We start from the raw sequence: 24147 nt of genomic DNA on the forward strand, positions 1-24147 counted from the left end.
GAAATGTTTGTAAAAGAGTCCATTGACTCAACTTACTTCTTCTGCCTTAGAGAGAGAAATTCCCACAGAGACACTTCAGCACAGGGAAAGTTACAAGCAGCTCAGGGAGATTGCCTTGGCAGCAGCCTTCTCCCCTTTGCTGTACTGCTGTTGCGCGTGTACCTGATGCACTCCCATCAGTGAGCTGTTGGGCCAGGAATCCCTGCTTCTGTGCTGTAATTTTAACTACAGCATCTGGCTTTGAGTGCTGGGGTGAATGTAATCCCAGTGAGACATTGAGAGAAGGGAGAGTGAGCCCCGCATCCGCAGGACTAAGCACTCGCTGCCGTGCTGTGCTACCACAGGGCCTTAAGGTACCCACCTGCACCTTTTGCACCACTTCCCAACAGTGCTCCCCAGTCATGAATATCCCCCTGCCACAGTTTCCCCACAGGCCTCACGTTTCCCAGTTTTACACATCCCACGTGCTGGCCCCACCACCCCTCATCCAGACACCCCGTGCAGAGACCCGGCACCCTATCATTACAAGTAGGGCCACTTGGCTCTTGAGATAACGGAGAGCAACAATAACGATTTTCAAAGCAGTTTAGCAAAAAGCCGGGCGGGAGCAATGACCTCCTGGCTCCGTGAAGCAGCTCCAGCATCAGGGGTCCCTGTGAGTGCCACCCCTCCGTGCCCCCGCTGCCACCTCCCTCCCATCTGTGGTACCTGTCTGTGGCTTCCAGCTCTGTCTGCAGGCTGTGGCCAGGCCCCATGCTGCCACCAGCAATGATGCTCACTGTGCTGGCGAATGCCTTGGGAAGTTATTCCTTAATAGGCTCATTTCTGTGCTAGGAAAGGACCAACGAAAGGAGGAATACGTTATCAGCTCTGATCTGGCATTGCGTATTTGCTGCTTTGGATCTGACCTTGCAATATATGAATGCTTTATGAACTGCCAATGAATCGAGGCATAAGGGCCATGGCCCGTCAGCACTTTTTCCTCAGCCCAAAACACTTGGGCTGCCCTGAGCTAACTTCACAACACTTTAATGTCCAGCTCTCTGCAGACATTTACTTAACCTTGTAAATTATTCATGTCAGGTCTTTCCTGTAAAACACCCTTTAGGCTCTAGCTGCTCTGTGAAAAACAGCAGTACTAACAACAAATACTCTGTGATCAGTACTGTTTTGCTCCTAAGAGGTCTAACATGCCGATAATGATACTTCAACCAAATAAACCCCATTCAAGTTCTGGACTGGTCCCAGGCATATTTTCTTTTCCCAGTCTGAAACCCCATTTAATGATTTCCATTATGATGTTGCCTGTTACAACCTGAAAACATTATTCTCTCTGTGCACGTCAGCAGTGCCTAAAGATCATGGCTCGACTCTTCCAGACTTTCCAACGTTGCTTTAAAGGACACAGTTCAAAATTAAAGAAAAAGGTCAGTGTAACCTCCTGTCAGAGAGGAATGAACCTGAGACCAGACTATTGGACGCTCAGTTTTAGGTGCAAAATAATAACAAAAAATAATAACAAATATTACCTCAGATTAATGCACAATTGTTGTTTAATCTTTAATAACTGGTCTGATTGTCATTCATTCCTGCTCCCTTATTTGTTAAATACAGATTTCATTCCTGTAAGTGACTTAGCTGTCAAAAGCTGGGCGGACATTTTAACTGGTACTAGAGATTAGGATGTACTGGAAATTTTTTTTAATCCTATATTAATGGGAAGAAATACACTCTGAAACAGCAGATCAAGATGCACTTATCAAACAAACTGCACTAAGTACTGGCTTCTGGCTTGCATGTTCGTGAGAAAGAAAGTTAACTTTTAGTAGCGCATGGGTTTTTGGAACTCTTTTTAACACCAGAAACATGAAGGAAGCTTAATTTAAAGACTTTAAAAAAATAAGACCTTTTTCCCCGAATGACAGAGGCTTATATTGTGATCTTGTTTTATTTTGGAGGAAGGGCAGGAATGTCTTTAAGGAAAAATTAAATGTCAAAATGCTTGGATGAACATGTCAAATTACTACATGAAGGCTTTATGTTTCTCCAAATGAGCTGGCACTTACTTGTGGGAGTCTTTACTTCACTGCAGAACAGCATCTCTACACACGCCAGTATTCTGCTTCTCAAGGGCCTAGTCATAAGAAGACACTATATTATTATTTTTACTATTCAAGAATAATTATTCTTGGTTTATGTTATTTTTGAGCTGAGGAGCTCTGGAGAGTGGAAGATAGTACATTCGTGTTATCCATGTGGGATGTGAGAGAGGCAACACGCGCCACCAGCAAATGAATTAAAGAGCGTTGACAAACACCTCACTTGAAGCTCCTGCCTTCTTTTACATGCCGAGTCCCAGTATTTTCTGCTTCTGGGTGAAAAAAAATCAGGTGGAAAAACACCCTGAGTTTCGCAAAGGTCTATCTTTATATTTAGCTTATAAAATAACAGTAGTGGTAACCTTGCCACCAGAAAGACAGCTCTCAAAACTAAGGTTGTGGATTAGCTGTCTAAAAATGCCTTCTCAATAGGTATTGTAGTACAGAAATGTATTTTGTGTTAAAAATATCTCCAGCTGTTGTTAGAAGGGATTAGGCTGTTTTCCTTTATGAGCACAACAGAGCAGTGTGGACAAAGTCAAAAGGCAAGTGGTGTTATTCTGTGAATGAGGAAATATCGTTTTAGCTAATTTACTGCAGTCCGAGGTGAATTCTTGGGCTGTCTTTTCAGGGCATGAACTTAGAGGTCTTCAGAACAGAGTTTGAATGATATCACAACACTCACCTTTTCATTTTTATCGACGTATTCACTGAAATATTTACCTTTGGAGTAGATAATTACGAGAACTGTAGAAATAAGGATGAAATTTTTTATGCTGGAGGTTTCCCAAAGACCTATGGAAATATTTTAAAGGGATAAAAAGAAGTAATTACAGATTCATCTTCAGTTTGAATTTTAAAAAGGTAAAGAAAAGGTCTTACCATCATTTACATAGTTCAGTATATTGCTACTTGCAGAGCTCCCTGCCTCCTCTGTGTGTGACTGAGCTGGCATCGGCTTCCCACAAGCTCTGGGTTGGAACCAGATCTTATGTATCTTGGATAAGCAGGTTTCGGGCCTCCCATCTCATGGTCACTCTTAATCTTTAAGATGTGTCAGAGACATTTCCACCAGGGAATGCACACACCAAACCAAAAGGGAAATCCCAGAAAGAAGAAATCAGACATTTTCACTTGTTATTTACAGTTGATGTTTGTTGCAGTATAAAGTCCCTCTAGCACCAGTACAAATAAAATGACGAGTTTCTGTTGCTAAAAATCATTGAAACACTTTTGAGCTGATGACCTTTGGCATGACACCCATCACTATCTGACAGAGAGAAAATGTCTGGTGTCCTTAAAGGCCCTATTGCCTATTTACTGCTAAATCTATGGAATGTCTGATCACCACACACCCCTGAAGAAGTTGTGTGGCATCTGGAAAAGTACTGACTAGTATGTCCCCAGTTGGTACCCAGGTGACCTGGCGGAATCCAGGACAATTACCGAAGTGAATTTGCTCATGTTATAGCCATATATCTGTTACCAGTGAATGCATGCACTATATCACAACGGAGGTAGCCAAGAGAAGGTGTAAAACTGACATTGTCACTCAAACACAGTGTTACTTACAGTTTACTTCTGTTGCCACATTAAAGTGATTATCCCTCATAATAAAAATGGCTAAAGAGAGAAGCTGCACCACCACCGAAAATACCCTGTGCAGCTTTTGTTTCAACCTGGCAATATGGTGAATTGTAGCCATCATTCAGAGCTGCTGGGCTGCACTGTGTGGCATGAAGGATTAAAATTAATACCTCCTTTGGGAATGTTGCACACTCTTCCTTGGGATGTTCCACAAAGCACACTCTTGAGAAGGACACCTGATGGCGTGTCACATTTGCAATGGAAAAATATCGCGTTAGTGAAGGTAAATACGAGGTGATTCAGCAGCACATGTTTTCTAACTGCTTTCTAACATGGCCTTTGCTTTCTGCTTTGACAGTCAGGGACTGTAGGAAGCAATGCCAGCGCTGCTCTAAAAGAGCAAAGCGTTTTCAATACAGACTCTTCTACTGAGGTACAAGATCTTTGGTCCTCACATACCTTTCCCTAAAGGGAAAACGTGCTTCGCAAAAGCTAGGGAAATGCAGTGTGAATGGTGTATGGGTCAAAAAAGAAAAAAATCATTGTTTCTCGTCTGTAAACACCTCCTGTGCTGGAGCCATCACACAGCAGCCCTGGAGCTCCCGCATGGGCCTTGACACCAGGATTGAACTCTTGTTCCACAAACATGGTGCCTGCCTGGCTATTCCTGGCCAGCTCAGCTCACCGTAGCTTCACTGAGGTCCCTTTGGAACGTGTTTGAGGATGTAAGACTTCCTCAGGGAACTGCCAGAGGTTATAGTTCATTTATGACAAATAAAATAGTAACTCATTGAAATGAACTTGTGAAAGAGCAGATGGACTCATGGTCTGATTCTCATATTTGATCAGTGTCCTACAACTTTCCAGAATAAGCCTCATAATTTCTTCTTACACATTTACTTTCTCTCCTCGGACCCACCCTCATCCATTGTGCTAAAATCTAAAATTCCTTATCAAAACTGCCTAAGAGGTCCTTCCCATGGCAAGGGCACCACTGCGTCAGGATGTCTCTCTTCCTTCACCAGACTCTTGAACACCAACAATATCTCAAAATATCCTTGAATGCTGGGCGACTCAGCTGCAGGTACCAAATGACTGCTCCTGTAAACTCAACTTAAGCAGTGCAACTAAAAAAGCCTTTGAAAGCTGCTTTATCTTTTTTTACTAGGAAATTCAGACTCTGATGATGTGTGATGATGTTTTTTGGACAGTTCTGGCAATTACAAAATCTATTATGTCACCACAATAACGATAATACTGGATATTTTGCCCAGCTCCGTGCAGGGAATGGGGGGGGACTCAGAGGTACCTCGAGCCATGGAATGGTTACACCCTACATATTCCCCATGGAAGGCTCACGCTTTTGTTTTTTTCTGCGCCATTACCCGACTATATGAGAACCAGATGTGTTTTGAGTTAATTCTTTGTGTGGTGGGTGGAAGCTGAGGCTTTGGGAGAGCTTCAGTATTGCCTCTCTTTAAAAATAGAGGCTTTCACAGCCAGGTGCCCATCTATCAGTGCAATAAAAATACCTAAGAGTGAAACCACAGAAGACAAGCCAAACAACATCTATTGCTCCCTTATTTGCCAAGTGCTAAAAAAAGCCAAAGAAGAAAAAAATCCCAGCACAGGAAACACGTTTGACCAGCTGTGTCGCATATTTGCCTTATCCCTGCTGTCTAGCCAGACCACGCAGGATTTTGTCTGTCTCTTCACTACTCTGTCACCTCCGGCCCCTTCCTTAGAGAGAGCTCTAGCCAACTGTCATTAACTTTCTCCAAACCTCCACAAGCCATTTTCTTACTCCATGAACTTTGAGAGAAGGAATAGCTAATGCACAAGTAGTGATCTGCTGTGTGAAAGACTGGTTTAATTCCAGGTCAGCCAAAATTAGCTCCACAATCAAATGGCTTTTCTGAGCTGCTGCACAAACAGGAGCACAAGGCAGCACCTCTCGGCCTCACTGGGGGCTCTGCAGGTACCTACAGGAGACGGCAAGGTGTTCAGATACTGTCAAAACAGAGGTCGTATGAGTATTACAAGTATGGTACCAAACCCCTAGTAAAGCTACAGTAAATGAACAGTACATCTCTCCTTGTCTATTAAAGTTTTGAATATGGCTTTTATCTAAAATTACCTGGTCTGTGCAGCGTCACACCAATTTCTGCAGTGATCTTCTCTGACCCTGCTGAGCCGGGCTGGTTTTCTGGGCCCTGGAATGTCCTTTTCACAGACCTTGAGATTTGTTGAAAAAGTTTCTATGAAAAGGTGAATAAAGTCAATCTAACCCTAACATCGTAAAAATCAATTTTTGATTTTTTTTAAATCAACACTTTTCAATAACTTTCTAGCCTGGAAAATTCTGGATCAGCACTAACTTTTCACAGATATTTTATTAACAGTGGTCCTTCCACCTCGATCCTTTACATTAGCAAACCTGCTACTCAGCTTTCCCTGGAAATATAAAGGCAAATAACTACCCTAAAAACCAAGGAAAGTGGCAATGTAGCTTTACCATTCTTACACACACCCCACACCCCTGCAGTCACAGGCAGATGAACGGGAGCTGTGGCCTGGGCCGTAGAGACAGTGGGAACATGGTCACAAGAAAACCTGTAGTGGAGGGGAGGACCCAGAAGGTCAGGGAACTCGGTGAGGGGTGTTCAGGCTGACCAGAATGGCCTCATTCTTCAACGTTTTAATCTTGATTCCTGGCCTTGGGTAAGAATCCGGAATGATCTTCTGCAGCTAGGCTTAGATCAGAACAGATTCCTGTGTGTGAAACATTGCTTTGCTATGCTGCAACCCTATTCCCATCCTCCGTTTCATGACAGCTGACTGTGGCTGCACATCTCAACAACTTCAGAAGTGTCCCAGGATTTTAAAGGAAATGCTCCCTGCTCAAGCCTCACTTTCCCCAGCATGCTGCATGGTATCTCCATGTTTCTCTGTCTCTGATGCATCTTCTGGCCATGAATGCAAGAGAACAGGATAGCTGATACTTTCTGCTTGCGCGGAGAAGTAGATCTTCATGTGCCAATATGTCTAGGCCTCTTTCTTTTCCAACTTTGCTGGATGTGTTTGGATAAACAAAGATTACAGAATGAATCTCACAGTAAAGAAAAAGCTACTATTGCAATCAAAAGTAGTCTTTTTCACAGGATGAGCTGCAGCATATGCCTCAGTTTCACCCCGCCATGCTCTAGAGGACGTTCCCAGAGATGCTGTGGGGACAGACCACATTGCCAGAGCATACCTGCCCTCTTCCTGACGGTCCCTTCAAAATATGGGATGCAACTCCACAGACAACGTAAGCAGCAGGATGAGCTGCTCAGCCTGCAATGGCGACAGGCTGAGAAGGAGAATAGCTCACAGCAGAAACTAAGACTTCAGACAACCGCTGAAGCACACCTGATGCTGAAAAAGCACACGCACCTGCTGGTGAGCCAGAGTACACTATGCCTAGCAGCACTGGGTGCACTTCGGAGCTTGTGGGAGGTGCTGAACAGGCAGCTTCAGCGCCTTTACCTTGCAGGGACAACAGCAAGACAGGTTTGGTGTTTTCCATAAGGTGTTTTCCAGAACAGTGCTCTCTATTCTGGGCAGGCTGGTGCCTTGGTGGCCAAGGAACACAACCCACAAGAGTTGCCAGCTGGGCAATGCGGCCTGTTTAGGCACTGGAGTGAGACCAATACCACGTTTCACACAGACATCTTTATTTTCACATTTCTGCATGTATGCAAGAGAATGTTCTTTTTCCTGGGATGTGCTGATAGACATATTATACCCTACAGAATGGAGCTTAGCAAATGTTTATAGCTATATAAAAATATATACACATATATAGTCTAGCAAAATTTCTTCTGCATTTCTCCATGTGTCAGAAAGGATGTTTAAAACAAACCATCTAAAGGGACAATGTGAGGTTTCATTTTGCCTTCTAAAGTAAAATAGAGTTTGCATTTTTCTTCAACTCAATGGCCTGTTCTGGTTATACTTAAGAAAAAATGTTGAAAAGACATGTCTGTATATTTAACTACTCCGAGATACAATCAGTGATGCAAGTAGAACATTTTTGAACTCTTATTTCCACAAGGGCCAGATATCAGGTGTATATCAGTGCACCAAATAGAAGAGCACCCGTGAATCAGTGATACAAATAAATCTTTACTGTATAAAAGTCATACTCACAGGACAGTTCAGCAGTTTAAAAGCTTCTGTGAAGCTAGATATGTGTTTATGAGACGTCCTTTTAAGTTTCATTGTACATTTTTAGCCTGACAGTGTCCCTTCAGAAAAAAGTACATAACTGGGCTTAAGACAGGACACCCTTCTACAGGTATTTTCTTTTTATTAGTAAAACCAACATTTTAAAAATCACTCAACAGAATTTAATACAAATTGCCATTGGAGAATAGCAGTTGTAAAAGTGAAGCTATACATCACTGCTCCATTAACATGGCTTTAGTTATCACAATAATATATTTGCATATTTCCTTAGGTCTGTCATGGCACCTCCATGAAGAAGAGGTTGTTACACTGCTGCTACCATCTTATCAAAGGTCACCCATGCACACAAAGATGTTTTTTCTCAACATGCGGCGCAGTCAGGCAATGCCAAAATTCTGCCCACAAAGATTGAAACTTAGGATATCAGTACCCCAGGTTTATAGCTTGACTCGTGATTACTCACAATATGTATTCAAAGTAACAGGAAAACAAATATCAACCGTAACAGGCATGTTACGTTTTTTTTGATCATTAATCACCTTCCTATTTTCCATCAGATTATTGCCTTAAATGCACTTTAGAAAGTCTTTTTTTAGAAAATGCTCTCCTGAAGATACAAAATTATATTTGTAATTAACGACACTGTCAGAATAATGACTCAGAGATTATTTAAACATTCACAGCTTTGAGGACATTTGCACAGCTGATCGCACTGACGGAGAGTCTAATTGTAACTTAGAAGCCAGGATGGTAACTACCTTCCACACACTGGCAGTAGGATGTAGGAAGGCATGAGATTAGAATAGCATACTATGTTCTATTCAGAAAGCCATAGTAGCATTCGCCATAAATATTGCAAGCCCCATTTATGAGAGACGGGACGCTTTGCAAGTTTATATAGTAACACTAGAGAAAACATAAAAAACCCCCTAAAGACAGTTCCGTGCAGAGAACAACTGTCTCACTGTCACAGGAGCTCTGGCATCTGCTGACTGGAACACAGATGCAATAGACCTGTGTTCTGTGCCTGGAAAACCTGGAGGCCTGCTCTGCACTGGTGCATACCAGTGGGATTAGAGAAAAAGACGGGATAATAAATGTTGTCACAAAGACAACTCTGTCACAGGCAGAATTTACAGTCAGAGCTCTGTGAAAATGAAATTATTGTGCGTCGCTTTGCAAATCCTCCTGTCTCAGCTACAATGGACTTCAAGTGGAGCAGGGAGGTAGCAACGAAAGGCTGAATATCAGGTACGTGCAGGTGGGGTCTGAACTCCTGTAAGCCCAAAATCGAAGCTAGTTGTGCCTCAAGGGCATAATTGAGACCAGTGTGACCTTCAGCATCGCCCTCTCTGCCTAATGCACCCCCGGTGTTACTGAAAGTGAACACTGACACAGCGGAGCTGAAAAGGAGATGCCAAAACTGCAGGGTCACCAATGGCAGCTTGACGTCAGCAATATACTTGAGCACGCACTGAAAGTAACATCCACATGTTCGAAGTGTGTTGGCAAACTCGACCCACACTCAACAAAAAGCAGTTGCATTCCCGATGACACAGGCACCTCTGCACCACCTAATTAGCCCTTCTGCTAGTGGAGACACAGAAGAACTGAGGCTAAGTACATCACAGTAAGCCCAGAAAACAAGTTAGCTTTGGGGACCTTGGTAACTAATAGTGTTTACTTCTGAGAAGGGCACAGTCAAAATTTTCACTTTGCATGTGCCTTCTCCTGAGCAAATTTGGAACAACTCTGATAGAGGAGAAAGGCACTCTGCTAGCCCACTACAAATGCCTGCAAAGTTGAGAACTTTCCTCAGCTGAAATCAACTGCTTAGGCTGATAATAGACAGATGCTCTTAAGTGTGAGCATGAAAAGCAATTTAGTTATTGTTTTAAATGCTGTCATTCTCTAAAATGATTGCAAGAAGAATCAAGAAGGAAAACTGTACATTATTTCAGCTACAACTGATATTTTTATGAAGTGCCTAGTGGATAAAACTAAACAGATATTACTGGACAAACAGAGAGCAAAGCTGCTGTCACAGCATTGCAGGGCTCCTGTACGTTACTGGAGTTGCTCTGCACTGTATCACTGCTAGGGAAGAATTAATTAATATTATTTGTAACAAAGGCAATATTCAGGGTAGGCCAGGGTGTCATTCCTATGTCCATGTAATTTCACACACTTGAATAGTACTTTTGAAAAGGAGTGTGAAACTTAAAGAGCTAAAAATTACTTCATAAAAGCGTATGGAGGAGCACAGTAAGAGGGGAAAATACCCTGTCCTGGGGATTAGCCTAGCTTTACTCTAGCACTAATCAGACCTAGTCTACAATCAGGAATACTTCAACAGATTAAATTTTTCTAAAATACAGGGCTACAGAAATGAGGCATTCTCTGTATTTTGTATCATAAAAAGCTTCCACTTCTGTAATTTTTAAAATATATCTTCACTGCTATATATGGGTATATTTCTGTATATTTCTAATATAGTAGCTGATATAATAAAAATATATTCTTACTGGATGGGATCGATGTAGCACTACTGCAGTGACCCTCCTTTGGACTTTTCGGCAGCGGGAAAATTGGCTCTTCCTCTCTTCCCTTGATTTCTGAGCCATAAATCTGGATACAGCGACAGCACTCTGGTGTGTCAGCTTTAAGAGTCTTCTGCAAAGCAGGCTCTGATATGTTAATCAGCTGACAAATAATCTACCGGGCAAAATCCAACCACATGATTCTTTTTGTTTACTACTTAAAAAACCCAACTCCTCAATCCAATGCTTATTTGGCATTAACAAGTGAGACTTGTACAAGTTATGCAATTGCCTTATTGGAAAGAAAGACTCTTCTACAGAAAAAGTTAAACTACCGAAAGGGACATGTGTCCGAATGGCAGCGATTCTGAGACTAACAACAACTACGTAGCTCAGAATTAAACTTACAGGACGCTTGATATAGAAACACAGCTGAATCATCTAGGCCCCTTCCTGCAGTAAGAAAACTGGAAAGCTTAAATACATCCATAAAGTGGGCAATGCAATAGTGTAACATTCAATGGAAATATACAAACATTCAAAAGATGAACCTAGGAAGTATGTGTCAAACTACACCAAAGGGAACATAACACACGACCACGGTGCTGCTGAGATGCACTCTAGAGAATCGCTTTATGTTCCACTACTTACTGAGCTGCAGAAGATGGCTGGTAGCAGAGCAGTTATCCCTGTACCAGCCCTTATAAACTTGGCCGGTCTTGCAAAAACTTACCATCATTGAATTTGTTCTGTAGTTAGATATTTTTATGTGCAACATATGTTTTTTCCTTTCTGGCTCACCCTGGTATGAAGATCCTCTGGTTAATGTTGTCAGAAAAAATTCCATGGAACAGCATGATGGCAACAGCGCACGTGAAGAGAAGCAGGATCTCTGAAGACGTGGGGATATTGGCTACATGGGCTCTCTGCTTAATGTCCTAGGTATATTTCTTGTTCTTTTATTATTATTTTTACAGACTGCCCTGGTAGATTTTACTTTTGTCAAAGCAGATTAATGGTAAGGACTCCTTTATGGTAATATAGACTGAAATTTTCACTTGCAATAAATTACTAAGTTACTGGCATGTGCTATCATAGGTAATCAAGCTTGCTAGATTAAAAGCAGGACTTGTGCCTAGCAAAAAACACTGTATATTACTCATTGAATTTCGAGCAGCAGTTCTCTTTTGTCAGGAGTTATTATATAGTCACATGCTTCCAAAACGAAACAAAGGTCCACCAGTGTCTCTTGGGGAGAAGAGGTGGGATCGGATGCTTTCATTTGCTATTTGTTTGGACATGTCATACAAAAGCCTCACATACTGAACATGGCTGAATTGTAAAAAGCTTTCACCCAGAACGGAGAGATCTTTGTTACACAGAAAGTCTCTGACTCCTCCAGCTCTCATCAGGTACCGTTACATCACGTTCTCGAAGAGCTGTAAAGATCGCATGATGTTTTCATCCTGAAAACAATGAGAAGATACTTTTACAAAGGCAGTGACAGCAGTGACTTGTAACTTTGCATGACACGGGAGAGCTCTGCATCTGCTACTGCAGAAAACAGCAGTGCTTTCAGAGTGTTTTGCATCCTCGATGAGCTGGAATTGATTTAATGATCGCGTCCTGAATCAGCAAAACTGTTGTTTCTGCTTCGGTTTGAAGCATGCAATCACAGGATCGTCTCATAAGCTTGATGTTCAGCATGGGCTGTGCTTAACTGAAGAACACTAGAAAGAGCATTGAGCTTGTGATTCTACTGAGCACTCAACTTCAGTGCACTGCTCTATTTCATGGACCTTGAATTTGCAAATATGCACGCAGCCAATACGCATCAGAAATCCAAAAAAACTGCAGGTTTTGAACTAATAAGCAAGCTGCCTTGCAGGACCACTTCATTCCAGGAACACAACCTCAAACCCAAAATACATGGAATCTCAGCTTCTCTGATGTTATTAGATCCAAATGACAAAGTTGAGAGAAACACAAGGGAAACGCCAGATTGTTTCTTATTAAGTCTCAGAATTATACTTTGAGATAATAACCAGAGTAATACTTAAAACCACGATGATTCCCACGCTTCCAAGAATGAAATTTTTCCAAAAGTTGGAGTAACTGTTTTACTGTGACATGACAATAATTTTCCACATTGAGCGACTTAAGAGATCTATTACTTCTCCTTCCTCTATCTTAAGGCTGTGTCATTTTACTCAATTCTAACACAGTTTGGTGGGCATTAGTACAAGATAGCATTTTGCATGGGAAATCACTCAGCCTCTCTAAAGCAATGCTCGAGTTCATTGCTCATGAGCCATATTCTATGAGATGGCAAATGTAAGCATTATAGTCCACTTGGGTTTAGTTTTCATAAAGAAAAACACAACAAAATGTCTTAGCGATGCAGGGCTTGCTCCCATCTACCAGGAAGTCGCAGGTGACAGTGCACAGCCCCTACTATATGTGTTTCAACAGGAGGAACCAACTCTAAGGTAGAACATTAAACAAACTCACAGTGAGAAGTAAAGCTGCTTCAGTACTGAGACCACTAATCCCACACATGTATCCAGGTAAATTATGAATGCGAAGAATAACACACAAAAGAATAGAGAGCCAAAAAGAAGCTAAAAAATGAATTAACTGAAAATAATTACCCTATTATGCATCTGCTAATAAGGATATTGCCACCTGAAGTCCCTGACTGAGAAGTAATTTGGATGTTGTTAGAGCCAGACAACACAGACGCAGCAGGAAGCAAACTTAGCCCTCCACAGTGAGCATCTGCTCATTGCTCAGGTACAGGAGAGCTGTCTGACTGCAGAGCAGGAAAGACCTTTCCAGGGAAAGTAAAAACACAGGAGAGCCGGTTTGTAATTCTTTGCACTAATGTAAACTTTCCAAAATGCAGAAACCATTATTATACTGATTAAATAGTAGAGACATCTCCAAGCAAATCTTCACACAGTTAATTACAATCTAAGACAACAGACACTTGGCCCATTCCATGTAAATGCTGATGCTTATCTTCGTGACAGTCCTAAAACACACACCTTACATAAAAAATAGTAAAACTGTGGTGAGGCTGTGGCACAGGCTGCGCAGAGAAGCTGTGGCTGCCCCATCCCTGGCAGCGTTCAAGGCCAGTTTAGACTGGGCTTGGAGCAACCTGGTCTAGAGGAAGGTGTCCCTACCCCTACCCTGAGCGTTGAAACTGGATGACCTTTAAGGTCCCTTCCAACCCAAACCAGTCTGGGATTCTATAATACCAGCAGAAACTTTTTACAGCCAGCCAAATGTATACAATTTACAAGAGAGCTTATTGCCAAATGAGAAAAATAAAGCATTGCAGTGATTACAGCATTTGCTTGGAATGGTTGTCCATGAAAACATCAAGTGGTTTTAGAAGCCAGAGCTGCAATGAAAAGCTTTTGAGAGACCTTCAGCTCTGGGCAGTCCCAGCAACATGGTATCTTGCTAATGTCATCCAGAGAGAGCACAGAGACTGTATCAGCTTCTTAAAAAACCAACCACCCCCTTCCACAGAAAGGAAAAAGACAGGTACAAGGAAAAGACCTAAGGAATTTTAAAGGTGTTAGGAGATTTTTCTAGAGTTATCTGCTTTTCTACAGAATCAGGTGCTGCAGTTCACTCAGGAAAATAAGAGGCTGACAGGATTCACAGAGCACCACCAGAAACTCAATCTTGAAGTTGGTTTTTTCACCAAACAAAGGAAATATGGGATCCTGAGCAGCTTTTTTCGAATGCTGTTTGTCCAATGGGACATGCAACTGCTGGGGCATGGGTTAGACCTTTCATTGCAGTTAGAATTTTGTCCTTACCTCCTGACACGATTCAATAAACTCATCTAAAGTTACAACACCATCTTTGTTTTTATCCATTTTCTGTAAAATAAAAGAAAAATGAAATAATTTTTCCATAGCGAGCACTGCAGTTACAGTATAATATCTTTGTTGAGGCAACCTGACTAAACCTGAGGCACTTTACAGGCTTAGATTAGAGACTCAGTGTCGTTGAGTAAATTTGTCAACTGCTAAGGACTTTTTACTCTGGCAGTTGGAGCACTTTTGAAGTCTCCAACTATTCCTCCCTTGCCATACACAAGAAGCTGTCCCCTTATCATGTCATTTATTTAATCACTGCCTCAACAAACAGCACCCATTGTCCTGTCTCATTGTATGGGAAGCTGAGAGAAGTGTACAGTGTGTGCTGCCATACATGAGCAGGCTTGAGACTTGCTTGATATGACACATCCCAATGCAAAGGATTGGGCTAAGAGACAAATGAGATACCTACGGCGCCAGGAAATCAGCAGACACTGTAGTGTTAGGCTGAATGGCTACTAGGCTTTATTTTTGAGTATATGGTGGGACATAGATTTGAACTTGGGCCTAATTTTTTTGTAAAGTATATCACGGCATGGTTCAAAAGTTAAGAAAAACACATCAAAAATCAATTACCTGGAAGAATACTTCTACATGCTGCTTTGGTGCATCTTCCTTGAGCACTGGATATGTATACTTTCCCATCATATCATAAATTGCCTTTACAATATCCGTCATTTCCTGCAGTAGTGACATGCCAGCAACAACACAAAAGGAAAATTACTAGAAATGATATTACATTTTAACTTTTTACTGCTCTTTTCTCCACCTTCCTCCTCCTATTACAAATCAGCACAGAGAATGCCTATACATGTGCATGTAAACAGATGTATCATCCTATAAAATTTCAACTATAAAAAAGTACTTCTTTCTGATGGTGGCATGACTTGGCCATAACCTTGTTGGAGGCTCCTGCAGTGCTTGCACAAGCTGCCATACAAGTCCATGACCAGTGGCATTAACTGCAAACGCTCCAGGTACACAGCCTTTTGACAAGATAAGATAGACCAACGAGTATTTGCAAAATAATCAAGGTTACCATGCTCAAAACCAAGGATTCCCACAAAGAGAAAAAGCAATACCCGAGGAGAACCTAAAACCACATGACAACACAATATTTGTGGATGGTATGAGTGCTTCAACAGTATCTCTTAGTGTAGCTATAAAACCCTTTTGACTCAGCCACCAATAAATATTTTCACCACCACCCTCCCCTTCAAAAAGTTTATACTGCTCACAGGCATAAGTAGGGTTTTGCTCCTGTCTAAAGCAATCTATTAAAGCCACTATAATATAGGAAAATATGTCCACAAAAATCATGCATTATAAGATCACTGTACACTTTACTCAGACATAGACAAATGCTCAAATCCAGTCTGATTTGTATTTAACTAGCTGCATGTAAAATTAATTGGTCTCTGCAAAAGAAACCAATTGTCCCTCTCTCTTCAGAAGTCACCCTTGTTTGTCAAGAACAGCCTTACCTCCTTGTTTATGTAGCCATCCTTATTTATGTCATACAGGTTAAATGTCCATCTTAGCTTTTCATGAGCAGTTCCCCGTAACAGAATGGACAATGCCATCACAAAATCCTGTTCAAGGGAGAGAGGTGTTAATTTCAAGAATATCCTTTTCTAGGTCACCTTCTTTATATAATGCTAGTCAAAAGACATATTTTTTAGGATATAGTATATGGCTTTCAATCTTTTCTGACTCCCTTTCCCAAAATGTGTCATCTCTGGCTGAACTCAATGGACATACCACAAAGACATAAGTGGATAACAGACATTATATCCAGTAAGATACCCCAAGTACTGTCACATTAATAAATGTGTATGTGGTAACCATTCAAACCAGAAAAGCAAAGTACTCAAAAAGCAGCCAATATAAAAGCTAAGCTTATGAAATGGGATAGGCATTTTAGCAAGGCTGGAAGGGCAGGAAGACCTAATGGGTGTTGCAGCCTTAAAATCTCCTAGTCCTGAATAGAGGGTTGTGAAAATAGCAGGGGATTAAGAACAGTTCCAGCCCAAGAGAGGTAGACTTAGATTCTAATATTGAGGACAGTGGCTGCTCTGGCTCCTCAGACTTGCCAATAGCAGGACAATGTGCTCCAGGCCAGAAGCTGGGACACCTTTCTTGCTACCCATCCAAACTGATCATGGTCTAAACTCTAAATAATACATGGATGTAAGCAAGGCAAAATACATGTGTGGTTTTTAAGGGTAGTGCCAGCTGCACTTAGTGGCCATTTCCCTGCTGCAAGGAGTAGTCCCTCCTATTGCCACTGCCTGGTTAAACACAGCTGGACCATGAATGAGGAAGCTGATGGTTTCTTACCTCCAGATCTAGGGTACTGGTGAAAAAAGGAAGAAAATCCATCATTTTTTCCATGCCCACCTTGAGAGAGAACCCAAACTCCTCTAACACAGGGAGCCTCAGGTTTTCTTCTCTGGCAAAATCCATCAGACTTGACCAGATGCGATTCCCACCACTTTACTCAGGCTGGGACACAGCATCTGAATTGTACTTTCTTGTTTACAGCAAAGTTATTGCTTCCAATAACTTTGATTTATTGTTCACACTGGATGGTGGCTCAGGCAGTGCAAGCAGTATTGTTACAGGGATTTGCTAGTACAGGCAGAGCTTCAAGCTAACAGAGATATATAGTTGATGATATGTCATTTAATGTACTTAATCCTTCCTATGTTATCTCCATTAGCTTTGCATGGGGCAGCGCATCACTCAGAAAAAGTCGCTCCTTTTCACCAAGGCTCAGAGGAATTCAAATTTGCTGAACAGTACAAAAAAATACAAACATGCTTATGTTTGACAACCACTAAAGAGACAGGAGTGCCAGGAAGGAAAGCTCAGCAAGTTTTTAAAATAGTTATAGAATCATAGAATCATAGAATAGTAAGGGTTGGAAAGGACCTTAAGATCATCTAGTTCCAACCCCCCTGCCATGGGCAGGGACACCTTGCCCTAAACCATGTGGTCCAAGGCTCTGTCCAACCTGGCCTTGAACACCGCCAGGGATGGAGCATCCACAACCTCCCTGGGCAACCCATTCCAGTGCTTCACCACCCTCACTGTAAAGAACTTCTTCCTTATATCTAGTCTAAACTTCCCCTGTTTAAGTTTGAACCCATTACCCCTTGTCCTACCACTACAGTCCCTAAGGAAGAGTCCTTCCCCAGCATCCTTATAGACCCCCTTCAGATACTGGAAGGCTGCTATGAGGTCACCACGCAGCCTTCTCTTCTCCAGGCTGAACAGCCCCAACTTTCTCAGCCTGTCTTCATACGGGAGGTGCTCCAGCCCCCTTATCATCCTCGTGGCCCTCCTCTGGACTCGCTCCAACAGTTCCATGTCCTTTTTATGTTGAGGACACCAGAACTGTACACAGTACTCCAAGTGAGGTCTCATGAGAGCAGAGTAGAGGGGCAGGATCACCTCCTTTGACCTGCTGGTCACGCTTCTTTTGATGCAGCCCAGGATACGGTTGGCTTTCTGGGCTGCAAGCGCACACTGCTGGCTCACGTTAACCTTCTTATCAACTAACACCCCCAAGTCCTTCTCTGCAGGGCTGCTCTGAATCTCTTCTCCACCCAACCTGTAGCAGTGCCTGGGATTGCCCTGACCCAGGTGTAGGACCTTACACTTGGCTTGGTTAAACTTCATAAGGTTGGCATTGGCCCACCTCACAAGGGTGTCAAGGTCCCTCTGGATGGCATCCCTTCCCTCCAGCGTATCAACCGAACCACACAGCTTGGTGTCGTTGGCAAACTTGCTGAGGGCGCACTCAATCCCACTGTCCATGTTGCCGACAAAGATGTTGAACAGGACCGGTCCCAACACCGATCCCTGAGGGACACCACTCGTTACAGGTTTCCAACTGGACATCCTCTGTCTCAGTCTGTTTAACTTTCTGGAAGATTCTAACTATTGAGTAGCTGCTATACGCAAAACTCCCACTACAGCCATCTCTACAGAGACCCCCATATACATATGGTAACTTTCCCATCTGACATTTGATTAATGAACAGAGTTCTCAGTGTTATCTTGAAATTACCAGATTTTTTCACCTTTTGGGAGCAAGACTGCCTGTGATTTCCAGTTTTATGAAAACAGTAAATTGTATTTAAATCTTTAAATTTCACTCTTTACAAATCTGTGGCTTAACATATCTCTTTAATGCACTCCTACAACGATGTATGTGAGCTTTATGTATGGCTATTTGTAGCTACAGCAAAAGGCCTTTTAGCTGAAGGGTAGATTTATTTTCCATTTGGTATCAAGTGTCTGAAAAGCTTGTTCAATTTATCAAATAAACTTAAAACAACCCATATTCCAGGAATACACTAATATGACAATTCAGACATGTACTGCATGATGACTGCACAAGATATACTGGCTTTCTTTGACATCCAAAATCTCTGTGCAACTCTCTCTGCATAAAATAAAATGAACCAGATTTTAAAGTATCAACTGATTTTAGCCTGAAACCTCTATTACATGAGTGAACAAATCCTACTATTTTACAACGAAGAGTGGATGGAAAAGCTTAAAAACAAAAAAGGGAAAAGGGCATAGAAGGAGTATGCAAAACAATTACCTCAAACTTCACTGAGCCATTTTGTGCAGTGTCAAAAGCATTAAAGAGGTAATGTGCATACATGCTGGCATCTGAAAAACACAAAGATACAAAAATTCATTATAATACACTAAGCGGTCTAAACAACATTCCTTTTACATAGAAACCAACCTTGTAGCAAAATACCAGATATTCTATGAACCAGTAAATATTAACATGGACTTGCATAATCCCCATGACTTCCATAAGAGAGCCTTTAATTGTAAAAACGTTTTTACTGTAGAAACAATCTGGATTATGGGGCTGGACCTCAAATAATGAGGGGAAAAAAAAAAAACCAAAAAAAAGCAAAGTATCTCTGGAGTAAATGGAGTGGTAGCATCTGGTCAGAAACACTGAAAAAGTACCAAAGAGTGATTCCAGCAGGTGTTCTGCATTCCTCTACATTCCTGCTTTGTGTAGAGAAGATTCCCAGAGACTGTCCAACTTCGGCCAGGTCCAGTTCCGCTAAGTTGAGTTTGGGCCATGAATAATAAAAAGCATTTTCATTTGAGGTGTAGTTTTGTCCTTTTGAATCTCAACCTGTTGTTTTTAGAAAATAATTTCTGTTATGAAGAACAGTTTCTATGGCCATGTGAAACATGGCTGTTAAAGGGAAAAAACCAGTAATGGCAGGCACAAAAAAAATCAATGCTGTGTATGACTTTAAGATCTTCCCTTGCCCGTCCTCTGTTTTAGAGGCAATTCACACTATTCTCTGTAGTACTAGAGCCGAACTATTCAAGATAAAATCCACTGACATTAAATGCCCTTAATTATTTCATTGCCATTCTAGGAGACGCACAACTTTTTGGTCACTTCTATTCTTTGCCTCTAGCACACAGCATTAGTCAAGTGTGAGTCTCTCGATGTATGAGCATTGAGGTGAAGCCTGGTGCCTTGTGCTATGCAGGCAGGCAGGCAATATGACCCAGCATCTCCTTATTCTGATCTCTGTTAAATAAGTGTTTTCACATTATTCAAATCCAGGAAAGTGTAACAGTGGGCATAAAAATCAAATACTTCACTTACTGCTATCCATAAGGATAGAATACATTGTTTGCAGGAAAAATACTGTCATTTTTAAGAGAATGATTCTGAAATAATAGCTTCAGAATTAAAACACTTATGGAACAGTCAAAAGCGCCTATTAAGCTAAAAAATGAACTAAAAAATGTTAAACTAGATGATTATTTTGAATAGGGTATAATAAAATACTACAAATTCCTAATATTACTTGAAGCCTGATTAGCAAAAATGAAAGCCTGTCAAGGATAACAGCCCTGCGTAACAAAAATATCACAAACCTGGGATGAGGCTGCACAAAAATTTTATGACCCAGAGATGCTTTGCTAACTCTGAGATATACCAAAGTACATATGTACAAAAAGCCATAAAAATGAAAAGATGTCTGAGGCATCTGAACGTAGTTTATGCTACTAAGGTTGTACAAAGATTTTGGAAACCAAGTGAAAGAAATGTCAAAATATGAAATCACATCGATTGCTAAACTGATCTATTATTAAGCACCGTTGAACTACCATAATCATTAAGGAAGGGGGATGTTCAAGTGCATGGAACACCGGAAAAAAGAAAAGAGGAAGTATATGTGCCTGACTTTTTTTTACACATGGGAAGGAAGAAGTCACCTGAGGTGTGTCACAAAAGCGGTAGTTGGGGTTAATTGGGGTAAGTTGAAAACACGAAATATATCTATAAATACATTCAGACCATACTTAATATAAACTTTTTATAGGTCTGCACCTTTGAGGCTACGTACATTGTAAAACAAAAATGGTACAGTTTATCTTGAAATTTAATTGAGAAAACACTTGTTAATTACCTTCTGAAGGTAAATGCACATGCACACATAGGCTTTTGTAGAACACCTTTATACCATTACACAATGAATGTATTCCTCAGCTACTATGGAGTGGAATACAGAATCATAGATCCTCACTGCCAAGTCCCCTTCGAATCCATGTCCTTCAGTGCCACATCTATGTGTCTTTTCAACAATTTCAGGGACGGTGATTCCACTCCCCTGGGCAAGCAGTGCTTGACAACCCTTTTGGTAAAGACATTTTTCCTAAAATCCAATCTAAACTTCCCCTGGTGCAGCTTGAGGCCATTTCCTCTTGTCCTATCGTTTGTTTCTTGGGGGTAGAGACCGACCCCACCTTACTAAAACCTCCTGTCAGGCAGTTCTGGAGAACGATAAGGTCCTCCTGAGCTTCCTTATCTACAGGGAAAACATGCATTTGGAAAAGCCTCAAATACTGAACCTTTTACTAAAAAGCTACTTAAACCCATGCCCCATTTCTTGTATTTGAGAACAGTAGTCCCAAAGAACATATTCAGTTAGATCAACATTTAGATTATTGATGTTTTTCAAAGTTAAGAATATGTCGAGAGGTTTAATACAATACTTTGATATTCCAATATATGACATCACCCTGTTCTGGGTTACACAAACACTAAAACGATCATTTCAGGTAGCTAGAAGTTCACAGATCAACTAGGAACTGCTTCAAGTATTTTAGGAAAGTTTTGATTAATTTGCATGCCAAAATTGGGACTGGAACTCTTCTGTGCTAGATACTACATGCACAGCAGTCAACAGCAGGGGGGCAAAGACACACAGAGGGGAAGTGATTTAGCTTTCTGCCATCCCGAAACTCAGTACAACACAACCCATCAATCCCCAGTTTCCATCTGGGGCTTGGGAAAAAAAAGAGCTGACAACTAGTGACAATCTTTAATGTGTATTTGCCTATTCCTAATAAATAACTGTTCAACTGGCCTATGTAATTTTTATTACTTTGATGTTTGTTTCTCTTTAAGATCCTGCAAAGTTTAAGCTCAATTCACATTTCTTACACAGATTACCTGAAGTTGTTTTGCAGCCAGCAGGCAGTAATGAATGTTAAAGTATGCTTCAAGAAACCTGCCAGATGCAAAGTACTCTGCTTACCTCCATGAGGAAAAAACTGTGCATAGATCTGTTTAAATGCTTCTTCATTAACAACTCCACTAGGACATTCCTGTTGGGAAAAAACAAAAAGAAGAAATAATACTAAGAAAAAGCCCTTTAGAGTTCTTTTGCAAAACTCTACAAGCCCGAAGAGAGCGCTTAAACAAACGACATTGCTCTTGTCCCAGTGGTCTGTGTGTGCAGGATGTGCACCTGGAGACATTAACATCATTCCGAGTGCAGCTTCAGCTCATGGTCTTTTTTCGCCATTACTAACATTTCTTAACAATATTTTCAGCAGTGTTTAATCGCTGCTTTATAGGATAACTAGGAAAGGCAACTCACGCCTTCTGTCAGGTGAAACTTCAATAATATAGTTACAAACAGTTCCAGGTCTGGTACCTCCACCTATATGAATTCATTAATCATAGAATCATAGAATAGTTAGGGTTGGAAAGGATTGTTTTCAGATGTTTTCAATAATGCTAAGACTAATCTAGTCTATTGGCTAACCCTGGGTAGTTTTTTAGGCAGCATATCATAATTTCCTCCCAGATTTATCTTCTAAAGTAACAGAAATTCGTTTAAGAGTTCATTCTTCTGCACTAACACAGCTATAAGGGCCACACCTCTGCACAAACTGAGATGTTGTGGTAGCTCAAGCAAGCTTGGGAATGAATAGAAATTAATTTGAAAGAGCACAGAGCTGCTCAGCCTCTACATCCAAACACACTACTGCCACATTACGCTACCTGGAATATTCCCATTATGCCGCATGATGCTGTTGGGGTGGAAACCCTCCTAATCTCCCTATAATTCTGTGCTTGGAGGAGGCTTGGGAGCATGTGCAATGGCCCTAGGCAAGCATGGACAGCAGGGCAGACACCAGCACTGCTCTAGTTACTCACTTCTGGTAGCCCGAAGCTTCCATAGATGCAAAGAATGTGTGTTGCACCCCACACAAAATGGACAAATGCTTCTTCTGGCAGTATTACAGATTGTTGAATCTGAGATGAGTAAACTTAGGAAGTCAAAGAAAAATCCCTTTGAATTTTTGACAGAAAAAGCTGGAGGAAGATTCAAGTCTATGACTTGTTTATTTATGAGTCCTTTAGATACCTTTTAAGAAAAAAAGGACTTTGATAAGAAATTCTTCCACCTTGAAAAGACTATAAAGGAAAAGCAGCATTTTTCCCAGCCTCTTATCTGCTAGTATCACCTGCTGCTGTGCATTCCCTAACCACGGAAAAAGACAGAACAAACAAGTGAAATCACTTCATACTGTGCAACTCAGGGAAGGAGAGCATTGAGGGGTACTTCAGGTGACAATGAGGCAGTTCCTTAATTGCAAACCTGTTTGCTATTGAATTAGGGTGAGTAGGTTTGTGTTCCTTCCTCCAATGTAGAAATCCTGCTTTAGCCTAACCACTATGTAGGTAAAAAAATCCATCACTGATTTGAGAAGATTTGACCTAAATAAAGGATAATGTGTTGCTTGAAAAGCCCTGAAACTGTCTTTTCCTATCTTCTTGTCCTGAGAAGTACCCTTCCACTGGTTATGTGTAAGTGTCCCAAAGCTGGCAATGTAGCCACTACCTGGCTGGGGCCATCCCTTCTCCAGCGTCAGTGTTCAAGGCCTATTTCTGAGCAAGGGGCTAAAAAGAACAATTGGATTAGCTAAAGAGAGGAGCTGCAGGGCCAGGCCTTGTGTTTTCATTTACAGACAAAGCTAACAAAACTTTCTAAATCTCTACAGCAAATTTCCTGTTTAGATGAGTATCCACAAAACATGTCAAAGCTCCTAGTAAAACAGCCACTGCCTGTTTTCTTTGTCACGAGAAAAGTGGTTACTTTTTCTTCTGCCTATTCCAAATGTAATGAGCTACAAATCTTTAGAAGAATAATTACTGGAATGTAACAGCTACCATAATAGTATTCTTCTGAAGTTCACATTTCTTAAAGCTTGTAATATAATGTAAATTAAATACCAGACCTGGTAACTGGAGTGCTGCTACTCCACAACTCACACTGGGCCTTTGGACAACTTCAGAGTATTTGACCAAATTGCCTTTCTTTTTAAAACAGCCCAGCGCAGCATTGAACCTTCCTTTCCAGCATAGTGCTACTGCCCAGTCACACCAAGTGAAGATGCAGGTCTTTCTCTTTTCTACATAAATATTAC

The 24147-nt window shown here is 41.3% G+C and overlaps 1 protein-coding gene across 7 annotated transcripts in view; it reads right to left on the bottom strand.

Annotated features, from left to right (window-relative positions):
- Nucleotides 1–7385: 7385 nt before the first annotated feature.
- The window catches only part of KCNIP1 (potassium voltage-gated channel interacting protein 1), a 411307-nt gene continuing 394545 nt past the window's right edge, over nt 7386–24147 (bottom strand). For all 7 annotated transcript variants that reach the window (XM_030504592.1, XM_030504593.1, XM_030504596.1 and 4 more), the window contains 6 exons: nt 21966–22035; nt 18974–19044; nt 15840–15947; nt 14932–15036; nt 14293–14355; nt 7386–11922 (listed from right to left, as the gene is read on the bottom strand). In XM_030504592.1, the coding sequence (XP_030360452.1) occupies nt 11875–11922; nt 14293–14355; nt 14932–15036; nt 15840–15947; nt 18974–19044; nt 21966–22035 (465 nt within the window). In that variant the 3' untranslated portion in view covers nt 7386–11874. The remainder of the gene's footprint in view (nt 11923–14292; nt 14356–14931; nt 15037–15839; nt 15948–18973; nt 19045–21965; nt 22036–24147) is intronic.

Source organism: Strigops habroptila, chromosome 12 (genome assembly GCF_004027225.2).
Source record: "Strigops habroptila isolate Jane chromosome 12, bStrHab1.2.pri, whole genome shotgun sequence".
NCBI lineage: Eukaryota > Metazoa > Chordata > Aves > Psittaciformes > Psittacidae > Strigops > Strigops habroptila.